The 21,471-nt window shown below is 42.3% G+C and overlaps 5 protein-coding genes across 6 annotated transcripts in view; 3 read left to right on the top strand and 2 right to left on the bottom strand.

Moving 5' to 3' along the window:
- The window catches only part of LOC145440786 (uncharacterized), a 213,180-nt gene that overhangs the window by 137,534 nt on the left and 54,175 nt on the right, over nucleotides 1-21,471 (bottom strand). The window lies entirely within an intron of this gene.
- LOC145441632 (uncharacterized) lies at nucleotides 1,690-3,546 on the bottom strand. The gene is made up of 3 exons (XM_080319542.1): nucleotides 2,829-3,546; nucleotides 2,471-2,718; nucleotides 1,690-2,340 (listed from the first exon to the last, which is right to left on the bottom strand). The coding sequence occupies exons 1-3, from the start codon at nucleotides 2,923-2,925 to the stop codon at nucleotides 1,690-1,692; spliced, it is 996 nt and encodes a 331-aa protein (XP_080175668.1). The 5' UTR covers nucleotides 2,926-3,546.
- On the top strand, nucleotides 3,876-9,067 carry LOC145440761 (uncharacterized). The gene is made up of 2 exons (XM_080318505.1): nucleotides 3,876-4,291; nucleotides 7,256-9,067. The coding sequence occupies exons 1-2, from the start codon at nucleotides 4,052-4,054 to the stop codon at nucleotides 8,024-8,026; spliced, it is 1,011 nt and encodes a 336-aa protein (XP_080174631.1). The 5' UTR covers nucleotides 3,876-4,051; the 3' UTR covers nucleotides 8,027-9,067.
- Nucleotides 9,117-9,858, top strand: LOC145440762 (transmembrane protein 42-like). Its single transcript, XM_080318506.1, has one exon. The coding sequence runs from the start codon at nucleotides 9,126-9,128 to the stop codon at nucleotides 9,561-9,563; it is 438 nt and encodes a 145-aa protein (XP_080174632.1). The 5' UTR covers nucleotides 9,117-9,125; the 3' UTR covers nucleotides 9,564-9,858.
- Nucleotides 12,362-19,014, top strand: LOC145440891 (uncharacterized). The gene is made up of 4 exons (XM_080318663.1): nucleotides 12,362-12,522; nucleotides 14,219-14,359; nucleotides 16,524-16,631; nucleotides 17,926-19,014. Exons 1-4 carry the CDS (start codon nucleotides 12,510-12,512, stop codon nucleotides 18,846-18,848), a joined length of 1,185 nt encoding a protein of 394 aa, XP_080174789.1. The 5' UTR covers nucleotides 12,362-12,509; the 3' UTR covers nucleotides 18,849-19,014.

Genomic DNA, 21,471 nt, shown 5'->3' with positions numbered 1-21,471 from the left:
CTTCTTCTAGCTGGAATTGAGCCAAATTTTCTATGAATCATATTTTTACACAATCTAACAATATCATGAGGTAGCCGGTATATTTCGAAAGTCTTTATTTGTAATTAATCCAAATTATTTTCTCTTAGCATTGCTTTCTACTGGTTGGAATTAAGCCAAATTTAAGTTCTTTTAGATAATCTAACAATTTTAAGAAGTAGCCTCTGTTTTGAGATTCTGTCCTTATTTTTGAGAATTTTTTGGTAAATGTAGGGCAAATTAGACTAAGACAACAGTAAATCAGCACTAAAGTAACGCTCCGGCGACTATTTCGGCAGCTGAGCAGGAAAGTTGACCTTTTTTCTGGTCAACCACCTGATATGATGTGAAAGCAAAACTGTACCTCTACATAAGCGTTTATCTGTTGATTCTTTACCAGCTTGTATCTAGCCAGACGTGAATTCGTAGGTCTTCTATCAGATAGTATGTAGACGTGAATTCGTTAATTCTCTATAAGCTATTTGTGAGCGGTCGTCGATGTGCTCGTAATAAAAACTGAATGCTTTTATTTGTGATATATCAGACTGACAAGACGGATATTTGATTTAAAGTTTTAAGACTAGTAACGTTATCGTATTGGCGGCCTGTCTCGTCTATCTGTAGCATCGGTATATGTGGCCAGGAACTGTCTGTTATCTGCCTAACTAAATAAACTTGTGTCAAGACTATGATAGGGACAAAATAAGCATGTTTGGCAAGCAAGGAATTCGATATCACCCAAGCAGGATTGAAAACATAAGTTGAACATGACTTCAATACTGTGACTTGGACTCGACTCGAGTCATAACACTATGACTCGGACTTGACCCTTAAAACAGTGACTTGGACTCGGACTCGAGTCGGTGATGAATTGAAAATGACTCGACTCGACTCGAGTCAAAACCACAAAAGTCAGATTGACTCGGGACTCGGAACCATGTGACTTGGTTACAACCCTGCCTAAGGGTGGGTGGGGCTGATGAAGTACTGTATCGGCCCTGAGTAAAGGTAAACCTAGACCTAAGCTGTCGTGAGATCCATGAAGCACTTTTAATAACAAGAAGTTGCTGGAGCAGATTGTTTCTGGTGAAAACTATGGAATGTGATATGTCACGGCTCGTATAAATACAAAGAATGTACAAAAACGCTTTTTCATGCTAATCCAATTTTTCAACTGTCCTTATTTTTGGATCCATGTCGATGGCAACCCTGACTATAACTATAGCACTGATTCAGAAAATATATTTTTATATTTTTTCGTTTCCTGTGATGTTTATTATGTGGCTGTGACTGGATGTTACATTTACAGTTGTATTCTTGCACATGGGGATCCGGGAAATTGATGAACAGTGCCGGGTAGGTTTGAGGGGTGTAGGATATGTGATCCAACAAAATGACTATCAGTTTTAGGTAGTTTTGAGCAGTTCTAAGGCAGTGTGGGACATGGAAATGATATCCTGAACTAGGAATGCCTTATATAGTGGAGTTTTGTAGCACTCCAAACCGCAGCAGCTGCATAAATCCATGTTATATGTCACTTTAACTAGGCTAGGTAAAATCGTGACACTCAGATTTTAGGGGAATCCCCTATTTTCAGCTGCTATCCTTCCAGCTCAATGTGCACACGGATGCAGGGGACGAGTTACAAAAAAAAGTAGCCAGAATATGTTTTTAAGGTATAAGGCATGGGAATCGGACTGAAAACCCGGACTTTTTGAAAGTCGGAAGGTACTCCTTCCAAAATTTGTCATCATACTGCACTTCCTCGATCAATATGCACGGTTTTCCATTACAGGGGGTGTACACAATGAAGTAGCAAGCATCCCTCTTGCTTAGTGCCAGGCCTCCTTGTATTTGGCAGTAGTATGGGTGCGATCTACGTAATGCCATTCTCCCATCAGACCTGAATTCGAGGAATGAGAAGCCCTTCCCTGGTGCAATAGGGTTTTCACGGGCAGTGTATGGGCATTTAATTTCTATGGTGTGGGTAGACCCCACTAACCCATCTGGAGTAGCCCCAAGGTAGGGAAACGATGGCAATATCCAGAGACCTGACGAGTCAACAGTAACACACATCTCCTCCTCAAATGCCCGCCTCGCTATTGGCTCATAGGTCTTTCCATGAATAATTGGCTGAACATTGAGTTTTTGGGGATTAAGGATGGTGTTACACAGGGAATGGAGATCACGTCGGGCTGTGAGATGGAAAATGGTGCCGAAGTGACTTGCTGTTAATCGCCATTCTCTGTGACGAAACCACAAACTGCTGTGGCTTTGTTGTCTTGTAGCAGACTGAATCTGTTCGGCTTCTTTTTCTGTAATCTGGGAACAAAATAGACAATTTCATTAAAAAGAAACAGTCTACAGTGGTGCAGAGTGATAATGAGGTGCAATAGAAGTACATGGTTACGAACAACTACCACTAGGCCTACTAGGAAAAGAAGCATCCCACCTTTAAAGAATAGTCCACCCAGTACTGTCTCCAGTCAATACCAAAATAATTATGATCATGAGTGGCTTCAAACAAATTTGCTTTTTCGTACATGTGCCGCATCGGAAGGTCTTTGCCAGAAGAAAAGCAGAAACCAATGACTTGATTTCTGACATAATCATTATAGCCAGGCCAGTTTTGAAATTTTGAAGGTCGTGGATCCTCATCGTTCTTTTGGACAAACAGGTCTTGGCATTTAACCGGAGAAGCTGTAAATCCAAGAATTGTTACATTAAGTTTTGATCAAATTATATATATATATAAATAACCTACTCTGAATCTTAGATAATAAACCTGTTTTTGATCATCCTTGTCTTACCTAAACGAAACTTGCGAGGCCTGTTAAAAGTCTGAAGAGCGTCAGTACAGCCGTTTGCAACCTTAAGTGCGCCTGACTCCTTGAAACATGCAAGCATCAAGAGAATGGCTGCAACATGCTTGCACGTACTGTGAAGACCGGCTCCTGCTGGGCATTCACACGCACTATTCTGGATTTCACCACTTGGCAGTAACGCAACTTTCACATTATAGGTGAGCTGAAAAAAACAGACCTAAGTATTCTTGGCCCTTCATTAGTATTCCAACACAATGACTAACATCACTTCGCATGGTTGCGCACACCAAGCCCGAGACAAAAAACTTGCGGTTGTTCTCAACGAAGCTGGCCACCACTACTCTTTCACTTTCTAAAAGATTTGCCCCTTTCTCAATGCCTTTGAGATCTGCACAGCATGATTTGTCTGAAACTAGTCTGTACCGGAAGTATCCGTCGATCAAATTCTTATTCACTGGAGGTACTGAGTGCTGGTGATCCTCACATATTTGGCTAAATCCTTCTTTTGGCCACTCCACAGGGTCTGGTGCTGGCAAGACAATTTGAGGTCCCCGGAAATCTTTGTTTCGGTCATAAGCTTCGAGTCTATGTAACAACAATGGAGTAGCTCATAAATTTGCTACGAGACAGACACACAGATGGACAGATGGCCGACGGCCTTGCAATTGTTTATATAAAACCAAGCTTAATTATAGTGGTGCGCATACCGCAGCAACACGCCCTACTTACCTTTCCAATAGTTGACTTTTCCGGCCAGATGTCTTCGCTCCACGTTTTTTCAATTCTTTACGGAGTTCTTGTAAAGTCTTTCCAGCAATTTTACCCATTACAAATTCATACAATAACTGCGAACGTCGCTCGGGTACTGCTGATGTATTGAGTCACACGCAACTGCAACGCGACTGAAAGGACCAGTAGCTCTCGATTCCACCAAGTGGTGACCGCAGTTTACCCTCTCATTCTGAACAACCCTGATGCTCATCACTGTATTTTGTACGAGAGATTAGCGACACCTAGTGATTTACTACAAGTTTTACAGACTTCAGTTCGTCTAAATTTGTCAACACTGCGTAGGTGCAGTTAATCCGATCGAAAAGCTGTTCTGATTGTTGATTAGGCAGTAACTCTGCTAGAAAAAGGACGCAGCAACGAGATACAATATAGCTAGGTGAACTATCTTTTAACGTTCAGTACCGGTCTATCGGATAATGTCGGCGCTAAGTGCCCTTGCGTCTTACGACGTCTCTGACGAAGAAGACGTCGCCGAGGTAAATAAAGCGCCAGATGCTGACAGTCCAATAGCACCAGAAAATAGTGAAGACACCAAGGAATCTCACGTCAGTCCCGCACAATCACCAGAGCGTCCGAAAGATAAAGCTGAGGAAGTTAACAAATTTGACGAAGAGGATATCTGGAGAGATCCGGACGAAGAGAATGTCGATGAAAAGGTTTCTAGTTATTATTTCGTATATTCTTAGGTAGCCTATTATTGGTAATTTATTGTGGCTTGTGTTGTGGATGTGATGGCATACCTGCACCGTATTGTCATTGAAACAGATTATAGTGCTTTGATGAATGTCAGCATAGGCATGGTGCCCTCCTAACAGTGGCCGAACAGTACTATGATATCTCAGAGAAGCGAAATGTGGGATGTAGCATTTTTCTCGACCTAAAAAAAGCGTTTGACTGCGTAGATCATAAAATTCTCATCTCGAAATTGGCGCGTTACGGACTTCGGGGCCCACAACTTGAGCTCATGAAAAGTTACCTCACTGGACGCCAACAAATGGTTGCGATCTCAGACACCTTGTCTTCTCCTCACCCGGTGACCTGTGGTGTGCCCCAGGGCTCAGTACTTGGACCGGTCCTTTTCACCTTATATGTCAACGACATTTTTGAAACCTCCTCATTGAACACCACACTGTTCGCTGATGATACTCACCTCCTCTCTTCCGCATCTTCGACGGCAGAGCTGGATGCCCTGACTGGTGACCAAATGCCCAAAGTCCATGAGTGGACGGCCCAGAACAACCTTTGCATAAACGCCTCGAAATCGCAATTGCTGACAGTAAATTCAAAAAATAACCTAACCGTTAATATCGCTGGTCAGCCCGTTTCCAACACAGATAATGCCAAATATCTCGGAGTTTTACTGGACTCGAACATGTCCTGGAAGAGTCATATTCAGTCCCTAGAAACTAAATTATCACCGAAGTGCGGCCTGTTCTACAGCCTTAAGCGCTTCATGCCAGCATGGGTTCTTCTGATACTCTTCAAATCCTTAATCCAATCGAAGTTACATTATGGCATCCTCTGTTGGGGGGCTGCCAGTAAAACTGCACTCAAGCCACTGCAGTAACTACAGCACAAAGTACTCCGAATCATAGCTAGGGCCCCAAAGGGACCTGGCTGCCCATCCAATAAGTCGCTGCTGAAGAGATTCGGCGTCCTAAACATAGAAGATATGCGGAAACTAGAAATCGCCAAGTTCATGTATCAGTTTCACTGCGGTCGTTGCCCCGAATATTTCAATGACTTCTTTACCTCTGAATCAAAAGCGCACAAGTACAACACACGCGCGTCCACGTCGTCCAAATATCATATGATCGACCGAAAAGATCATCGCTCCATCAAATATGCCGGACCTGATGTATGGAACAGTATCCCGCCGGCCATCCGACAGTCGGCGAGCATGTCCACATTCAAGTCGAAATACAAGCAATTACTACTAAATAAATACAGTCCATCCTCAAGATTACCGGACCACGACTGACCTATCGATCTCGCTTCCCATGACATGCCGCCCTATTTCTTGTCGCATTCTTTTTCTATACTATCTTCTTTACCTTCATTCAGTGTGCATGCCTCCTCTTTACATCGCCTAGGCCAAGGTGGGTGTCAGATTCCATAGACAACCTAGTCGCTTCGACATCTTCCTTTCTTTCATTGTATCGCATTTTTGTGGTGTATTGAACTGATAAAATTGCTAATAAACCAATGATGATGATGATGATGGTATTATGATTATCTATACTTCTACCTTTTACCTCGTTTACTGATCCAACTGTAATTATAAGGAATATTTGCTGTCTTAATTTTGAAAATGAACAATATCACGGTCACAGGGTGCAATCAAGACAGGAAATTGTTCAGTTGAGGTGTACTAAACTAATACGGTACCTATACTGTATCGTGTCTTTTGATCGTAATAAAACATTTTAGTTTGTTCTTGGACAAGAATCAAAATGAACTTGGCCCTAATAATGGTAATTGACTGTTACGGTTGATAATCAAAACATTGCTGACTTGCTGTACATATGTAAAAACTTTACTGACCACCAGAATAGAATCATCACCATAAATTCATAACAACATATTGTGTCGTGGATTCATTCCTAGGTCATACTTATTTGCGAATGAGTGTTTGTGATGAAGTATAATTTAATTGCCAATGACTTGTAATTCTGATCAACGACTGTGGAGGTTCCAACTGGCGTTTAGCAACATATTAAAATTGCCAGTGATAATTGCCAGCTCTGCTGTATAATGTAAGAACATGTGGTACGGCATTAGCCTATATTTCGATGCATATTCGAAAGTCGTTTGAAGTTTGTTTTATACAGCTGAACATGAGATATATTCAGACTCATTGAAGACACAATGTTACTGTTGTCGATAAATATATACATTCGTAATCATGTGCATTGAACATTATCGGACATAATCTACATTATCCTATTTCTTGTTTAGCAATACCAACTATGACTTCATACATACTAAGATTGCAATTTTGAAATGTATATCTTTCATATGATCACAACGAAAATATTGCCAGTTTTGAAATGAAATATTTCTATACTTAGTAGCTTACTAAGACATAGTTTTAGATGATAATGCTGTGGGTTAATCACCTCCATGAACTTGCCTAGTAACCCGATGCTACAGGTTTTGGTTGCTGGCCTATCGCCTTTTCAAGACGACCATGGTGGGGAGAAAGTGTTAGTAGCCTGCTGATACAGTAGTTTTTGTTAGAAGCGGCTTTGGATTCTGTATAGTAGAAAGTAGCTCGTTTGGGTTGCCATCACTGTTACATGTGAAATTATCACAACAACTGAACAGAACAGCCCTTGTGTCACGCCAAGTCGCCAACCGAATATATTGCTTTCCAAAATTGTACCATTTTCTCGTGTCATTAGTCGAGTTGGTCGTGGCGACTCAATATTGCAACCTCTGATTCACAGCTCAATATATGCAACCTCTCAACCTAATCCACTTGTTATACTTGTACTTGAGTGATTTTCCTATCTTTATTTTCTGCTACTATTGAAAATACCTCTCCTGGTAGCACGATCGATATAGGAGTCTGAGTAGAGTGGTTAAAATTCCCGGCTGACCTGTTTCTCGCCTTTCAGAGCAACCCGGATTCGGAAAAGCAGGTCGAAAACTCAGACTCTGACCGCAAGGAGAGAGACGAATCGGTCAACATAGAGGACCTGTCCGGCATCCACGATGACAGTGACCGCGAACAATCGGACGAGGAAAGCCCCGGCAGCGCGGCGGACAACGAGGATGACAAGTTAGGTGGACTCGTAGACGCCATGAAGGTCACGAAACGACGCAACAAACGCAGAAGCTCTGAAAACGCGACCAACCTCGCCAAAAAACTGAGGACAACTTCAGTCGACGAGGTAGGGATTCCGGCAGAACCGGAGGGCCGGTGCTCGACCGCACTACAAGACAAGATCAAACGCTTCATGGAACGCAAAGTGCAAGACGGCGAAGACTTGAACCGCGCCATACAGTCGCGGAAGGACTTCCGCAACCCGAGCATTTACGAAAAGCTGATCGTCTATCTCGGCATCGAGGAGCTCGGCACTAACTTTCCGAAAGAGGACTACAACCCAAAGACGTGGCGCAAGGCGCCGGCGTACGACGAACTGGCACGGGCACAGCGCGAGGACATGGCGAAACGAGAACGCGAGCGTAAGACGAAGGTCGAATTTGTGACGGGGACTGCGAAAAAGCCGGCAGCCACGAGTGCTGCGGCAGCGGCGTCGGAAGCCGCAAAGAAGTCAAAATGGGACCAGCAGTCTTTAGGGAAAGGCGGAGGGCAAGATAAGGCGTCGGGGCATAAAGCGACTGTGATACCAGCCGTGGGTAGCATTAAGAAAGCAAAAGTTTGATTTTAACCGAAATCTTGCTGAACGAGAGTGTCGAGTTCGTGCGGAAATTGTGAAAATCACATACGCTTGATTTCATACATGCGATGTTAAGTTTCACACTGTACACGTGACCCGAACGTACCTGGACTGATGTTACAGGTTTTGGATGCTGCGATACAGCCAATCGAAGTTTCGATGTGCGGTGAAATGATAATTCTCGGCGGCGCAAGCGCAACGGTTTTTTTATGTAGCCTACGCGGTTTTAACAATTCGGTACTCATAAAGTTTGATCGTGACTAAAACCGAGCCATCTGGCCGCATTACTGCCAGCGATGTTGCGGGGTTGAATTTGTTCATTTTGCATTTGATGACAATGCGGTTTATTAGTAGGGCTGAGCAAAATCCAGTGTATCGGCATGAACCGATTCTGAATCGAGTGCCGACTATTTCCAGTGTCACTCGTGATATCGTCAGAATGTGGGCGATGTAGGAAGTTCGAATGTGTACATTTAACGCGGCCTTAAAGAATATAATACCAGTTTCACATTACATTGAATACAATTCGGTAAATTTTCAACCATGCCTATTTCATTACGCTTTCTGACAATGCTGTGGGTTGATCATGACTTCACAAAACTGTCATTTCCACCTCCACTTAAGAGCCTAGTATTTCACTGCAATATCATGCGATAGAATTCAACGATCACTATCAAACCGGAACACATTTTGATGTGGAGTGGCCCATGTGTTTACGCCACGGATGTGGCCAGGATGAAGATTTGCTAAACTGCATTCTTTTGATGATCTCATGACGTCACACATCTGTTGAGATAATGAGTGCCGATGACGTCACGATGAACAAGTGAAGATCTAAGTTGCCTTTATCTCAGCTCTCTGGCAGTGTGGCTGTGTCTTTTGAAATCCGCGTTTTGTGCCAAACCTCTTTGGTCTACATCAGATCGATTGGCATTGTGTGCCACTAGTGACTAGTCATATTTTTATGTGGCTATATATTGTACAATTCATGAACTTTTTTACGTATATAAGGTGACATTTCAAATCTTTGTGTTGCAGCCCTATACTTACTACTGAACGCCGAAGCTTTACTCGTTTTGTCAGAATGGCAAAGTGCCGGTTCCTTGCAATGCTCGCCGGTGCCCTTGGTGCTCTCGCGTCTCTAACTGGCAAACTAGGCATGGACGAATCGTACACAATAGCAGCAAGCCAATTAATGTTTGATACTGTATTGGAGAGTGCGGAGGAGAGGGTTTGGGCGTTGTCTTGCGTGTTGAGGGCAGTGCTGCTTGCGTTGACGCTGTTTCTAAACGGAGCGATGTGGGGTGTGTTTGTGGAATCCATGCAAGGCCTGAAGTCGGGCGAGGCGATTGTGTTGAACACAGCTACCAATATATTCGTATCGGCGTTTTGTGGGTGGATTGGATTTGGTGAGACGTTTGGCTTGTACTGGTGGGTCGGAGCTGGCTTTATCTTGTGCGGAATTGCGATTCTGAAGACAGAGTCCGGGCAGGAGTTTGGTAAAGGAGGAAAAGTCGAATGATTGCCGACTTTTGATCGTTTTGTCGTGACCACCGAGGACAGATCTGGGGATGGGATTGCTACCGACTTCTTCCGACTACCAGCTTCTGCCATCAACTGAAGAAAGAAGTTCGATGTGGCTTGGCCACGACTGGCGTCGAGAACCCGTTCGCCGGTCGGCTGCGTGCAGTATCACGCCACGCAATCTCCGTTTACCTTACCTTTACACGTCTCCTTGTAGCATCGCTTTATAAAAACACTACGGTTATACTGATGGGTTTCATCGTATCGAACTAATAAATTCCTTCAAAACTGTGTCATAGTTGTCAAAGGAATGTCAGTGAAGCTGAGTATAGCTTAACTTTAGGGGTGTGAGTAATGGGCATTATGTAGGTCCAGAGGTGGGTTAAGGAGTAGTCCTGCTTCTCCCAAACCGATTAGGTTTTACTTATACTGCCAAGTGGTTATGTTTTTGCACTACCCTTTTTGATGGTTTCAAGGCAAAACTAGTACAAAAATACTTTCTTTTTGCTTACTTGGAAATCGCTGTTTGTACTCAGTGCCAACAATCATTGATTTGACCACCCCTGTGTTTGTCTTACCTTGTTGCTTAACATAGCGCCTTCCGTTTCGAAATTTTGCATTCGATACCCCATTAAAAGATCTCTGACTCCTTGCGCAACACGAAAAGATAGAACTCGTTGAACTGTCTCTTTCGGCTGCTAACATCATGCCAGGACATTGGATAAGTTAGGGTTACCACATTTTAGAGATCTGAAAAGAGGATTTGCAATTGGCTACCGGAAGAAAATCCTGAAGAAATGGTAAATTTTCCCGCCTCGTGGTCGGTTGAGTAAAAAAAGGTCAACTTTCCGGCTCAGCTCCGAAAGAGATGCCGGAGCGTTCTTCAGTGCTCACTTACTGTTTCGCAGTCAAATTTTGCTCTATATTTAACCAAGATTCTCGAAAAAGAGGACATTGGGCGTCGCCGAGGACACTTTCAAGAAAGTCAAAAAGAGGATATATCCTCTTGAAAGAGGGCGTATGGTAATCCTAGGATAAATACCTATTTTAAAATCATGACTGTTAGTTATTCCTACACATTTATTGGTTTCTTCGTGAGCTATCAGCGCATTGCGCTTATCGCTTAAATTTGCGCTCCAGCCCAACTCATAATTAGAATTACCACAATTACAGATTCGAATCATTCTCCATGCCGCATCATTATAATCTGGCACATTTAATCGATAGAAATAATCAATTATGGACAAAACGGTTTTGATTGACATCTTCCAACAACAGTCTTTGAAAACTGTTTGCTGACTTGCACGAGGCGACTTCGCGCTCAGCTTGAGGGATCCTTGATCCTTGCCTTAATCCTTAATTGATCACATGATCCGATGCCACATACATGAATGCAAGAAATCGTGATCAGCTCAGGTAGCCTATGCTACTGGTGCTACTGGATATGCGATCTACCATGAACGTGAAGGTGTCGTTGTCAACAGAGGTGGTCAGTTACGAAGTACTTCTACTTTTTGAACTACTTGAATTAGATTTTGCCAACTCACAATACTTTGTAAGTAGTTATGATTGTAGACTACTTCTACTTCTACTTGACAGTTTTTAGTTTGGTAGGCAAAAACAAGCGTAGAATAGGCCTACCTACCTACTTACTTACTTACTTGTGAACCACCACTCCTACTTCTACTTCAGTAGAAATTTCGGCGTTACTTCTATTTCTACTTGAGTAGCGACGGTGACTACTTTGACCACCTCTGGTTGTCAATAATTCCTTATAATAGTGGAAAGCAAATCAGAAACAAATTCCTTGAGTTTGCAATTGAGCGAATAGACATAGTCAAGCCCCGGCTACTTCTACTAATTGAACAAAACCATTTCGACTGCTGTAAACAACGCGACTTTGACGCTGTTAGGTAATTTTCGGATCCGTGATTAGATTATGAAAACATTAGAAATAATTTCCATGCAAAGTAGTCATCGTTGGTAGCCTACTCGAGTAGAAGTAAGGCAGTATTTTTTCTGTTCAATTACAGGTAGAAATAACTTGTTACACAGGGCCAACCGCCGCTCCCCAAACCATCCAATTGGACGGGGACCAAAATATTTTTGATATTGTCAAGTGAGAAGCCGGGTTTAGTTATATTTTCATCGATGTTGCAAGTGATGCTGTCACTTACATAATCAGACGATTGTTGTTGTTGTTCGTTGTATTCATTGTGTTTCTGACTACAATAGTATCTGATCCGCGGCTGCGAATCAGATGGCGGAGAGAAGCCTAGATAAACCTCCACTTGGGAAGAGTTGACCACGGTTGAACTCGAGCTCGCAACATATTGGTGTTGCAGCTGTGGATCACACTACTATACGATGTCTCGCCTCGCCACGACAGTAATAAATCTGTCTGAAGAAAGGAGCATCGGGTTTTCAACTTGGAATCACGTGATATTGTCCACAATTACAGAGATTTCTGCGCTTTGTTCTACCCTTTAAATGTAGGCCTACGTGACGAATAATCACTTGTGTGGTATTTCTTTTGTTATGAAGTTCCGTCTTTCGGGCCTGGTTAAATGTAGTTCTCTTTGAAAGCGGTGCGTGCTCGTGTACCTTTAACAGAATTGTAATCCGAAACATTAGAAATGAATTGATAGTATCGATGTTATCGTGGTGAAGTCGTGGACAATAGCATTTTTTTGTTGTATTAACCGCCATTGTATTCATTGGCTGCTATTGCGGCGAAGTAATTGGGATCAGAATATCTACGCCCCCGATGTAGCAATATATAGGCCAACATAGCTATTCGTGTCCTTCAGGGTATAGGTCGTGTAGCTCGGAAGGTAATTGGATTTTGTTACGTTCGCAGATGTGATTCCAGATAGTATGGAATAGATATCCGACTTGGAGTCGTAATTTGCAACTCGGTCATTCTGGGCAACGAGTTTTGGCCATGGCATATAAAGGTACGTAACCGAACTAAATTTATTTTTAATGTAGATTTACATGACTTGAGAAATCCGCGAGTGGTTACGTTTATCGCACATGTTTCAAGAAGTGATCTCAGAATCGATTACCCGGTGGTAACGCGAACTCCAACATGATGTTCGCTGCGAACGCGGGCACTGGGCGTGGGCATGAGCCAAAACGTATGACGCCATGCGACGTTACTATTCCGGTTCAAAGATAACTAGGCCTATAGCATTTTGACATTCTGCTTATGTCTCGGTAAATATAAGAAATTGCCGGCGTAGAATTACGGTTGGTACCACTCGTAAAATGTCTCTCACAACAATATGACCGCGGTAGAATATCCAGTCGTGATCTTGTAAAAACTTGGTAGTAAATCTCAAATTGATCTAGGGTAGGGTTGCCATACGTCCGGAATTTCCCGGACATGTCCGGAATTTCACCTTTAAAACTGCGTCCGGGAGGAATTTCTAAAATATGCCTAAATGTCCGGAATTTTGCAGTGAACTCATAATTTTTCCCTAAATCAACATAAACGATATTATTTTCGGGCAGATTTATGCTACATGAAATTTTTCTTCGCGCTGGGCGCGATTTAGTATCACATATTCTATATTAGTTTTAATATGGGGACTACCACCCTCGCAAAAGCTGCGATCAAAAACGAATAAATAAAAATAACATTCAGTTACAGAAATAAGTCTAATTATAATTGCAATCACAAGATAACGGTATATTCATAAAGTTGGTTTAGGGCGTTTGGACATGACCTAACGATGTACATTGTACAATTACGCTCCTTGCATTTTCGAAGTCATATCATTCTCCACCGGCTCTACCGCAAACTCTGATTATATGGGCGGAGAGAGGATCAAATTATATAGTAATATATGGAAGAACCAATATTATTGACATAATTCATTCAAATCATTTAAAGACCAGATGCATGTAGAAACCAGATGCATATAGTGAGCCCTCAGAAGCTGCATCGATTACCCTACTTTGGGCTCAAGATCAATGTTTATTTGGGCGGGAGGGGGCAGAAAAATGTGGCTTCGGCCCTGGCAACAACTTACAACACACAACCACATACTGCTGAACCGGATCGTGACCACCTCTAGTCGATAGACAAAGCTTTGCTGGTGCTACGTCATATTCATCAATGTGCTCATATCTCATTTTGAAATCCGCTAGTGGGCGCTAAAGAGAGTCCGGAATTTGTGTTAGAAAAATATGGTAACCCTAATCTAGGGTTGTTTTTGTCCCGTTAAGGGTCTATTAATCACACACAGTATTATTGGGTTACTCAGAGATATGTCGGAGTCATGCAACAAATTTTCACGACTGACCCAAATATCACTTGCGTTTGCTGCAGGCGTATTTAACTCAGCTACATGTTGAAAAGCTGGCCTCGTGATATCCTTTTACCATTCCGTATCCGCGCCAGGCATGTAGACGTAACATACAATATCCAATTCAGAATTCATCAATCAGTGGTCCATGATAGCGTGATACTACAAGCAAAGTCTTCCAGAATCGATATGATTTTGACGATACAAGGTCGAAAGGTTCATATCCTGAATACTGAGACCCTCTCAAATGATTGTTAATTATCGATTAATAAAACACTCATAACTTCTATCCATATCGTACTGAAGCTAATCTATCATAGCCTCTCCATTTATTTTGCAGATAGAGAAGAATCCAACACAATTCCGGTTGTTGAGAAAATTGACTTGAGTGGAGTTGTGCCAAGTTGTGATGACCCACCAAGATCAAGCGGATATAATTCCGGACTAATATCAGGTTCTACCGCGAACAGTTCCTCCAGAGGTGAATGATATCTCCCGTTAACATTTCGCCAGGAAAATCATTCCGCACGAAGTGCACGTATAGTTTGAAGTTTTTGTTCTTGTCAGTTGCAACACAAGCCTTTGAAAAGTTTGTTCACATTTTGTCGTAGGGTCATTCGTTCTCAAAGATTACGGTTTCCGCTCAATATTAGTTTCGCACAACGATCAATGGCCTTTATATATGTTATATTGTGTTAGTCGACTTGTAGCCTATCATGTAAACATTGCTCGAGCACGGCATTGGCCATTGTCCACATTCAATACGCAATACAATAGATTGTGGAGTGTACGCTAACTAATCTTTACTGACTTTCATCTTTCATCTGCTGGTGACATTCTATTTCAATAATAGACTATTGTAAGCCGAGGGCTTGCTATGACCAATAGATTTGATTACTCCATTTCGACTTATTCTTTTCTTTTAACGATATAGCGATTCCGACGGAATACAGTGGCGAGATGGCGTAGTGCTGTAATCCACTGCTACAGCACCAAAGGGTTGCGGGTTCGAGTCCGACTGAGGTCGACTCCAGAAATCCTACCTAAGTGTTGGAGGCGTATCTAGGCTCCTCCTCGCCATGTCATCCGCGTAAGCGGTGTCTTAAAAAAGCCTAGAAGTGGGCCGTGCTACAAGTCGGCAGATACGGAATCAAAAATCCGGAATATCGGCCTGGTGTAAATGACCGTAGTATTCGACAAAAACCATCAATACCAGAAAACAAAAACAACGGAATACAGATTCATATGCTACCGAAGACGAACCTGGAATCTATGGGAAAGTATTGCGGGTTTAGGCCTATATACAAACTCCTCGTCACCACCCTGGCTACGTAAAGAGTAGGGATGGTGTGAACGTGAGGTTCACGTTCGCGTTCTGTGTGTGAACCTCAGCATCCGGAATATCGGCCTGGTGTAAATGACCATAGTATTCGACAAAAACCATCAATACCAGAAAACAAAAACAACGGAATACAGATTCATATGCTACCGAAGACGAACCTGGAATCTATGGGAAAGTATTGCGGGTTTAGGCCTATATACAAACTCCTCGTCACCACCCTGGCTACGTAAAGAGTAGGGATGGTGTGAACGTGAGGTTCACGTTCGCGCTCTGTGTGTGAACCTTGGCAGGTTCTGGACTGTGAACCTTTTTTATATATTACCATTTTTCACGTCATTATAACATCTTTCGTTGAAATTCTTTTCATTTCAACTTCGCACCATTCTATGTATGGCGCTGGCAGCATAAAAATAAACATCACCAAACGGGCATGAACCCGCCAATCTCAAATATTTTACTTGCTTCGTTACAAAAGTTTGCTCGAAATATCCAGCTTTCCGTTTGTGAGTATCTAGTGACTCTCTGCTGTGAGTTTGACCCGCAATCACACAACATCAAGAGCGAAATACAGTACATGTAACATGTATTATTGTATAGGTAATTGGCGAATGATGCTTATTCAACCAATCAATGGAATTGATGTCATTGTCTAATGAAAAAATCTAGCAGGCGTATCGGGGTCAATCTTGATTTCATATGTTTATTGTATCATAAAAAAATCCGTTCGATTGGGGTGTTGGCTACTGCTGTATAAATTTTTAATGGGGTAATATCGGTAGGAACTACAGAAACCCGTTTTACACTCCGCTCAATATCAAGCAATATCAATCAATAGCAATACTCATTACTCATACGCCGAATACATTGTACGGTCTGGCCTAGAGCGTTGCTGCTTATATTTCCTCGCAAGTCCTGGTCGAAATTGTTGGCAAAGCGACGAAAGATATTGATTTCATGGGACTATTATATCATTTTATTGCTCTAGTTGATACATTTGGCGTCGTTTAAAACGTCAATATGTACTTCAGCATTGTGGCATTATGCGATTAATAATATAAGCTATCACTTCAATGAAATCTAGGGCTGGAATCAGCAATATGACGTCACGTGACGTCATGAGGTTCACGTTCGCGTTCACACAGAACCTTTCAAAAAGGTTCGCGTTCATGCGAACCTGAACCTTTCAGAGGTTCACACCATCCCTAGTAAAGAGTATTTTAAAAGGCATAAAATATAGTCACCGTGACACGAGTGAAGGGGGATAATGGAAACTACTTTCGCTTAATGAACTGTTTTTCATCAGGCCGTTGGGTTGGAAGCGAACTGAGCGAGCTTCAAGATATTATTAGTCTGGATTCATGCTTGGGCACAACGATATTCAGTCAGCGTCAGCACAATTCAAGTCTCGATGGTACGTAGGGGAGATGTGGTACCGATGGATCAAAAGTTGGAAAATGATCGCTGGCCCCAAAATGTTCAGCCGAAAACATCAGATCTTTTGCTGGCTCAGCACTTTGATACAAGCTCTACCTATCGCGCACATATACATGAATATCCGTCTTTTCAAAAAATATTAATGGACGTTCAAAATTTGATGCTCGAACGTATCATCGGTCCCCACCCGGTGGGTCCAATGGCACACGACCCGGGGACCTATGATACATATATCCTAAAAAACGCAAACGTGACAACTTTTCTTGCTCAGTATTATAATCTTAGCTACAGCAAGCCAAAGAAGAATGTTAGCTCGCAACCGTCAAAAAATAGAATGAATATTAAATCAAATGTTGTCATAAAATCACGTTCCGATTTAGGCTCGAACTTATAAATTTGAGGGTACATACATATTGCCCGAAAATCAACAGTGTGACTTCCAAATACCTCGTTATAGCGATAAAACATAATATGCAATTATTACATAAAGATTTTCTGTACGTAGGCATGTTTCACTTGTTTCATGATTAGTATGCTTGATTATTTTGCTTGATTTGGCTATTGTATCATCGGTCCCCACCCTACGAATTTTATACATGAATCGAAAAAATTCAACCCAAGGAAGGTACCGAAAAAAATCATCGGTGCCATTAAATAGCCTGATACAAGCCCTACACTTCACGATAAAAATGATTGCTGGTTTGTTCCTGTTGAAGGTTACAAAGAAAAATGTATATGTCGATTTAAATTTAGTTTACACCCCCCCCCCAAAACAAAAAACATCTGTGAGAGACCCCATAGCTCGCGCACGTCGAATTTTTTGTATGTGAGGAAAGATTGTGGCAGCATGCAACTGTAGACAAGTTCCCGGAGTGTAATCATGGAATTATCATAGAGAATTTTCAAAGTATTTTCGGTCCCAGTGATCCATCGGTACCACATCTCCCCTACCACATATATTTGTAATATGTTCGTCGGTATAGTAACATAGCATCAAATTAAATATAGGTTACGTAAACTGTTTTGGGACCTCTGTCGACATTCTGTCATTTACCACCTTGATAACTTCCAGTTTCCGTGATGATTATTTCCCTGTGAGATGGATAGTTTTTTGAAAATGGATATGGCTTATATCTGTCATTTTTTGGATAATAGCCTACTATGTTACTATACTACACATATGCGCTGTGTAATGTCTCCGATTACATAAAATTGATGTAGAAAGGCAAGATCATCATAATTCTTCGATATAAACTCGAATTCGTCTCTAGAATCCGGTAAACTCCTGATGAACCAACGCAACTACCATGAAGCATCTTTGCTACTCGAGGCCATCTATCCTATGACGTTTCGGCAGCAATTGCTTCTCGCTGAATGTTATTTATACACGGGTCAACGACAGCACGCAAAAAACAGCATCGGGCACGCCGCACGGCTGATGACCACATCTCTCAAATTACGAATACAAGATCTATCGGTCGCAATAAAAAAGGCAATCGTAAGAAGAGATTTTGTGAAAGCTCTCATCTTGCTCCATTGCTCTCCGAGATTTGCGTATTTGAAGATGGTCCCGAACGATGCGGTGGTTTATATCGAGCGTCGGGTCGCCGACTACAGTCATGCGGTGACTTCGATGACAAAATGCGGCGGTAAACTTCGCGAATACGCAAAGTGGTTCGTTAGCGAAGAGATGCTGGACATACTACTGATGTTCCGGGAAATTACCAAAGCGCGATTCGAAAAGAAGATTGACTGCGAAGCCAGAATACTCACGTACTTCGGTCTGTGTTACAGGGCCATCGAGGACCACAAAAAGTCGCTGGAATGCTTCCAACAAGGCATGGAGGTGCTCAGTCTCACCTTTGACGATCGCGTTATGAATTCGAAGCTCTACGGTATTTTGCTGCACAATGTAGGCCTCGTATGTGAAAGTCTCGGGGAATACGCAGGAGCTGAGTCGCATTACGTCAACGCATTCGAGGCGTTGAGCTTCGCGAGCGACTTCGAATCGTACGCGGATAAAGAGAAGACGCTGCGAGTCACCAAGAATAACTTGCACTTACTACGGGCCAAAATGGACGAAGATTCCACCGCGGGTGACGCGGATAGCCAGTCAACGGACGAACTGTTGCGGGAGATTGAAAATCTGGAAGTTGGCGCCGGATCCGATGCGAATATTGCGACTGAGACGTGACTTGGCCCAAGTATATGCCGCGATGTACCGGGCGTTCGTCTCATCTCGCGGTTATGAATTTTCCCCAAATCATTGAGTCGAATTTACTAATTGACCTGTTCACTACCATCTTACAATCGACGCCCTCAAGTTCCATATAGATTTCTTTTTATATCGATTTTACAGAGCAGCGTTGGTGAACACGGTTTATTATATATTTAATGGCCATGTATGAGCATTTCTTTTGCGGCACCAACGCTATTTCTTTTTGCTGTTATGAATATATAATATACTTTCAGACAGTTTAAGGTTTACGGGCTGTAGTTTATATGTCTGAGATCAAGCCTATAGCTGTCCAGTTTCATTCGGAAGTGGTGGAGTCGCCGATTGTAATCAAGTAAAAACAGTCAAGTCGTTATCACTGGAAGAACAGTTAGTATCGTTACTATTTGGCGTTATTTTCAAAGCAATCTTGCATTAGATTGTCGCTGTAGAGCAGTGGCTATTAGCATGGGTTCCAGCGCCCCACAGGGGGCGATTTGGATGTTGAAGTGCCCAAAAATTCGCTCACGGGCGCTGGGCTCATGGCGTGGCATGGAGGACGTTGAAGAAAAATGGCGCTGCAGTAGAGTAGATGGTGTAGTAGGGACATATGATGATTATTGATTATAGTAGAATAATAGTTGTAGGCTATACATCCCTGATTCCTCATTGCAAATTACCAGTCGAAGAAATCTGTGAAATCTCCAAATTTTTCGTCACCGTGCGCGGAAATATATTCCGGCGATGCTTGCAACGTTTTCGTGTTTCCACGAATGCAGTGGTTTAATATAATTTACGTAAAATCCCCGTCACGTTAGCCCGAGGTATTTTCCACAACATTTTTGGAACTATAGGCTATATATCTAGCAGCGCACAGCGTGTCGAAATCGAAGAGCCAACTGAACCACTTTTCAGAGTGAGAGCCCTTTGTACATTATAGATGCTCTGAAGATTTGTCGCCAAAATGATTAACTAAATATACGTGTTTTAAAAAGCTACAAAATTCAATCGTCAGAACATTTTTTCATAGTGCCCTAAAGGATATTACACTTTAGTGCTGTTACCCACAGTCTCACATGAACTTTATATCAATGGATTGCTTTGTTTGGGATACATTCATGTTTAAGTTTATAACTGGGCGCAGTACTAAATTCAATGTGAGTGCGGAAAGATTTCTGCCACATTCTAAGTTGATTTACTAGTCCCACAAAGCAATCAAAAAACTCAATACAATTAACTTTCCCGTATTGCCAATCGCAGAGGTGAATTTGGGATGTCTACATCGGGCTCGAACCAAATGGTATAAGAGCCCGTACCCGATGGTTATCATAACAACCTTGATTCGATCCCGAATGAAGCACATATGCCTACAACTATTAGAAATATGATTAGTTGGGTGGTCCTCGCGCGCGATTCCACCACGAAACATGTCCAATAAAAAAGTCCCAGCCGAAAAGACCGACCGGACTTCGACCTCTCACTCATCACTTTTTTAGAGTTTCTAGGGGCGGCGGCGGGGCGCCAGACCTTGGAAATATTTGAAACGGTATGCTGGAGGACAAAAGCATATAATCGCTGCTGTATAGGTATACTGCAGAAGTTGGACGAAAACAGGACCACTCGAGTCGTGTAAGTAGAGCACACTAACTTCGCTCTAAGGCAGCGGTTCTCAACCTTTTTGGACATGCGCCCCCCTTGGGCATGGTCGGAAATATTGCGCCCCCTAACCCCCCTGCACTTTTCGTCATGTCAAAAAGAGAACATCATCTAATATAGAGGTAGGCAACCTTTTTGCTAAACACGGCCCATTTCGATTACTTACGTAGCCAGAGGCCACATTCCAGGGCGTAGCCGTAATGAACTAACTAGACGCGAAATACCTATTTTAATCCGTCCATATCCATTGCCGGTGAACTACGGAGTCCGGACGATTATACTTTTACCAAAAGCCTTTTTTGTACGTACCGAAATCGCGAGTTGCAATGTTATGAATATATGCTTGGATTGCATGTTGTCGCGCCGAGCGCGAAAATTTTTCAGATTCACGAATGAATTCCGTAATTAATAGTAGCAGTATCACATACTATTATCAAATATTTATCCTCTCTTAGCCCATGTGATCAGATACACCGGAAGGGTTAATTGAGAGAGTGCTTTTGAAAATTTAGGGCAAGTTATAAATGATAATGCATCTTCGGGTGGGCCAAATGCTATTAGTCACTTGGTTGCATGATGTTATTTCTGACCCCCGATCAGGATAGTCGATTGTATCGGTAGCGGAAATATATTAAAATCGCCCAAATGTACCATAACCAAATTTCCGCACGATTCCGATTCCGGCTAAGAGTGAGAAGGACGCTACTATATTAAAATCGAAAAAAATAGGTTATGTTGAATTGCGCGGAGTGTGAAGAAAATTTCAAGATTAATTAAAATCTCTCAAATATTTTGGAGTGAATTTGTAATTTCAATTTGCATGTCGACGGATGCCAACACATACTAATAGGGTATGTCTTACGCCATGTTTGAATCCGCATTCCAGTTGTTGAGTCTTTAACATTTCTTACGAAATTCCCCAAACTTGTTTGAAAATAGCAAAAAA

This window comes from Botryllus schlosseri, chromosome 6, assembly GCF_051294905.1.
Source record: "Botryllus schlosseri isolate E-star chromosome 6, Bs_hap1, whole genome shotgun sequence".
Lineage (NCBI taxonomy): Eukaryota > Metazoa > Chordata > Ascidiacea > Stolidobranchia > Styelidae > Botryllus > Botryllus schlosseri.
The sequence above is the reverse complement of the archived record's forward strand: the minus strand, read 5'-3'. Positions and strand labels throughout refer to the sequence as shown.

Coding starts and splice junctions, on each gene's coding strand:
- LOC145441632 (XM_080319542.1), bottom strand. CDS start 2,925: ATGCTTGCATGTTTCAAGGAGTCAGGCGCACTTAAGGTTGCAAACGGC. Junction 2,719..2,828: donor GCCTCGCAAGTTTCGTTTAG/GTAAGACAAGGA, acceptor TTGGATTTACAG/CTTCTCCGGTTAAATGCCAA. Junction 2,341..2,470: donor GGGTGGACTATTCTTTAAAG/GTGGGATGCTTC, acceptor TTTTGTTCCCAG/ATTACAGAAAAAGAAGCCGA.
- LOC145440761 (XM_080318505.1), top strand. CDS start 4,052: ATGTCGGCGCTAAGTGCCCTTGCGTCTTACGACGTCTCTGACGAAGAA. Junction 4,292..7,255: donor AAGAGAATGTCGATGAAAAG/GTTTCTAGTTAT, acceptor CTCGCCTTTCAG/AGCAACCCGGATTCGGAAAA.
- LOC145440762 (XM_080318506.1), top strand. CDS start 9,126: ATGGCAAAGTGCCGGTTCCTTGCAATGCTCGCCGGTGCCCTTGGTGCT.
- LOC145440891 (XM_080318663.1), top strand. Junction 14,360..16,523: donor CGCGAACAGTTCCTCCAGAG/GTGAATGATATC, acceptor GTTTTTCATCAG/GCCGTTGGGTTGGAAGCGAA. Junction 16,632..17,925: donor GCACAATTCAAGTCTCGATG/GTACGTAGGGGA, acceptor ATTCGTCTCTAG/AATCCGGTAAACTCCTGATG.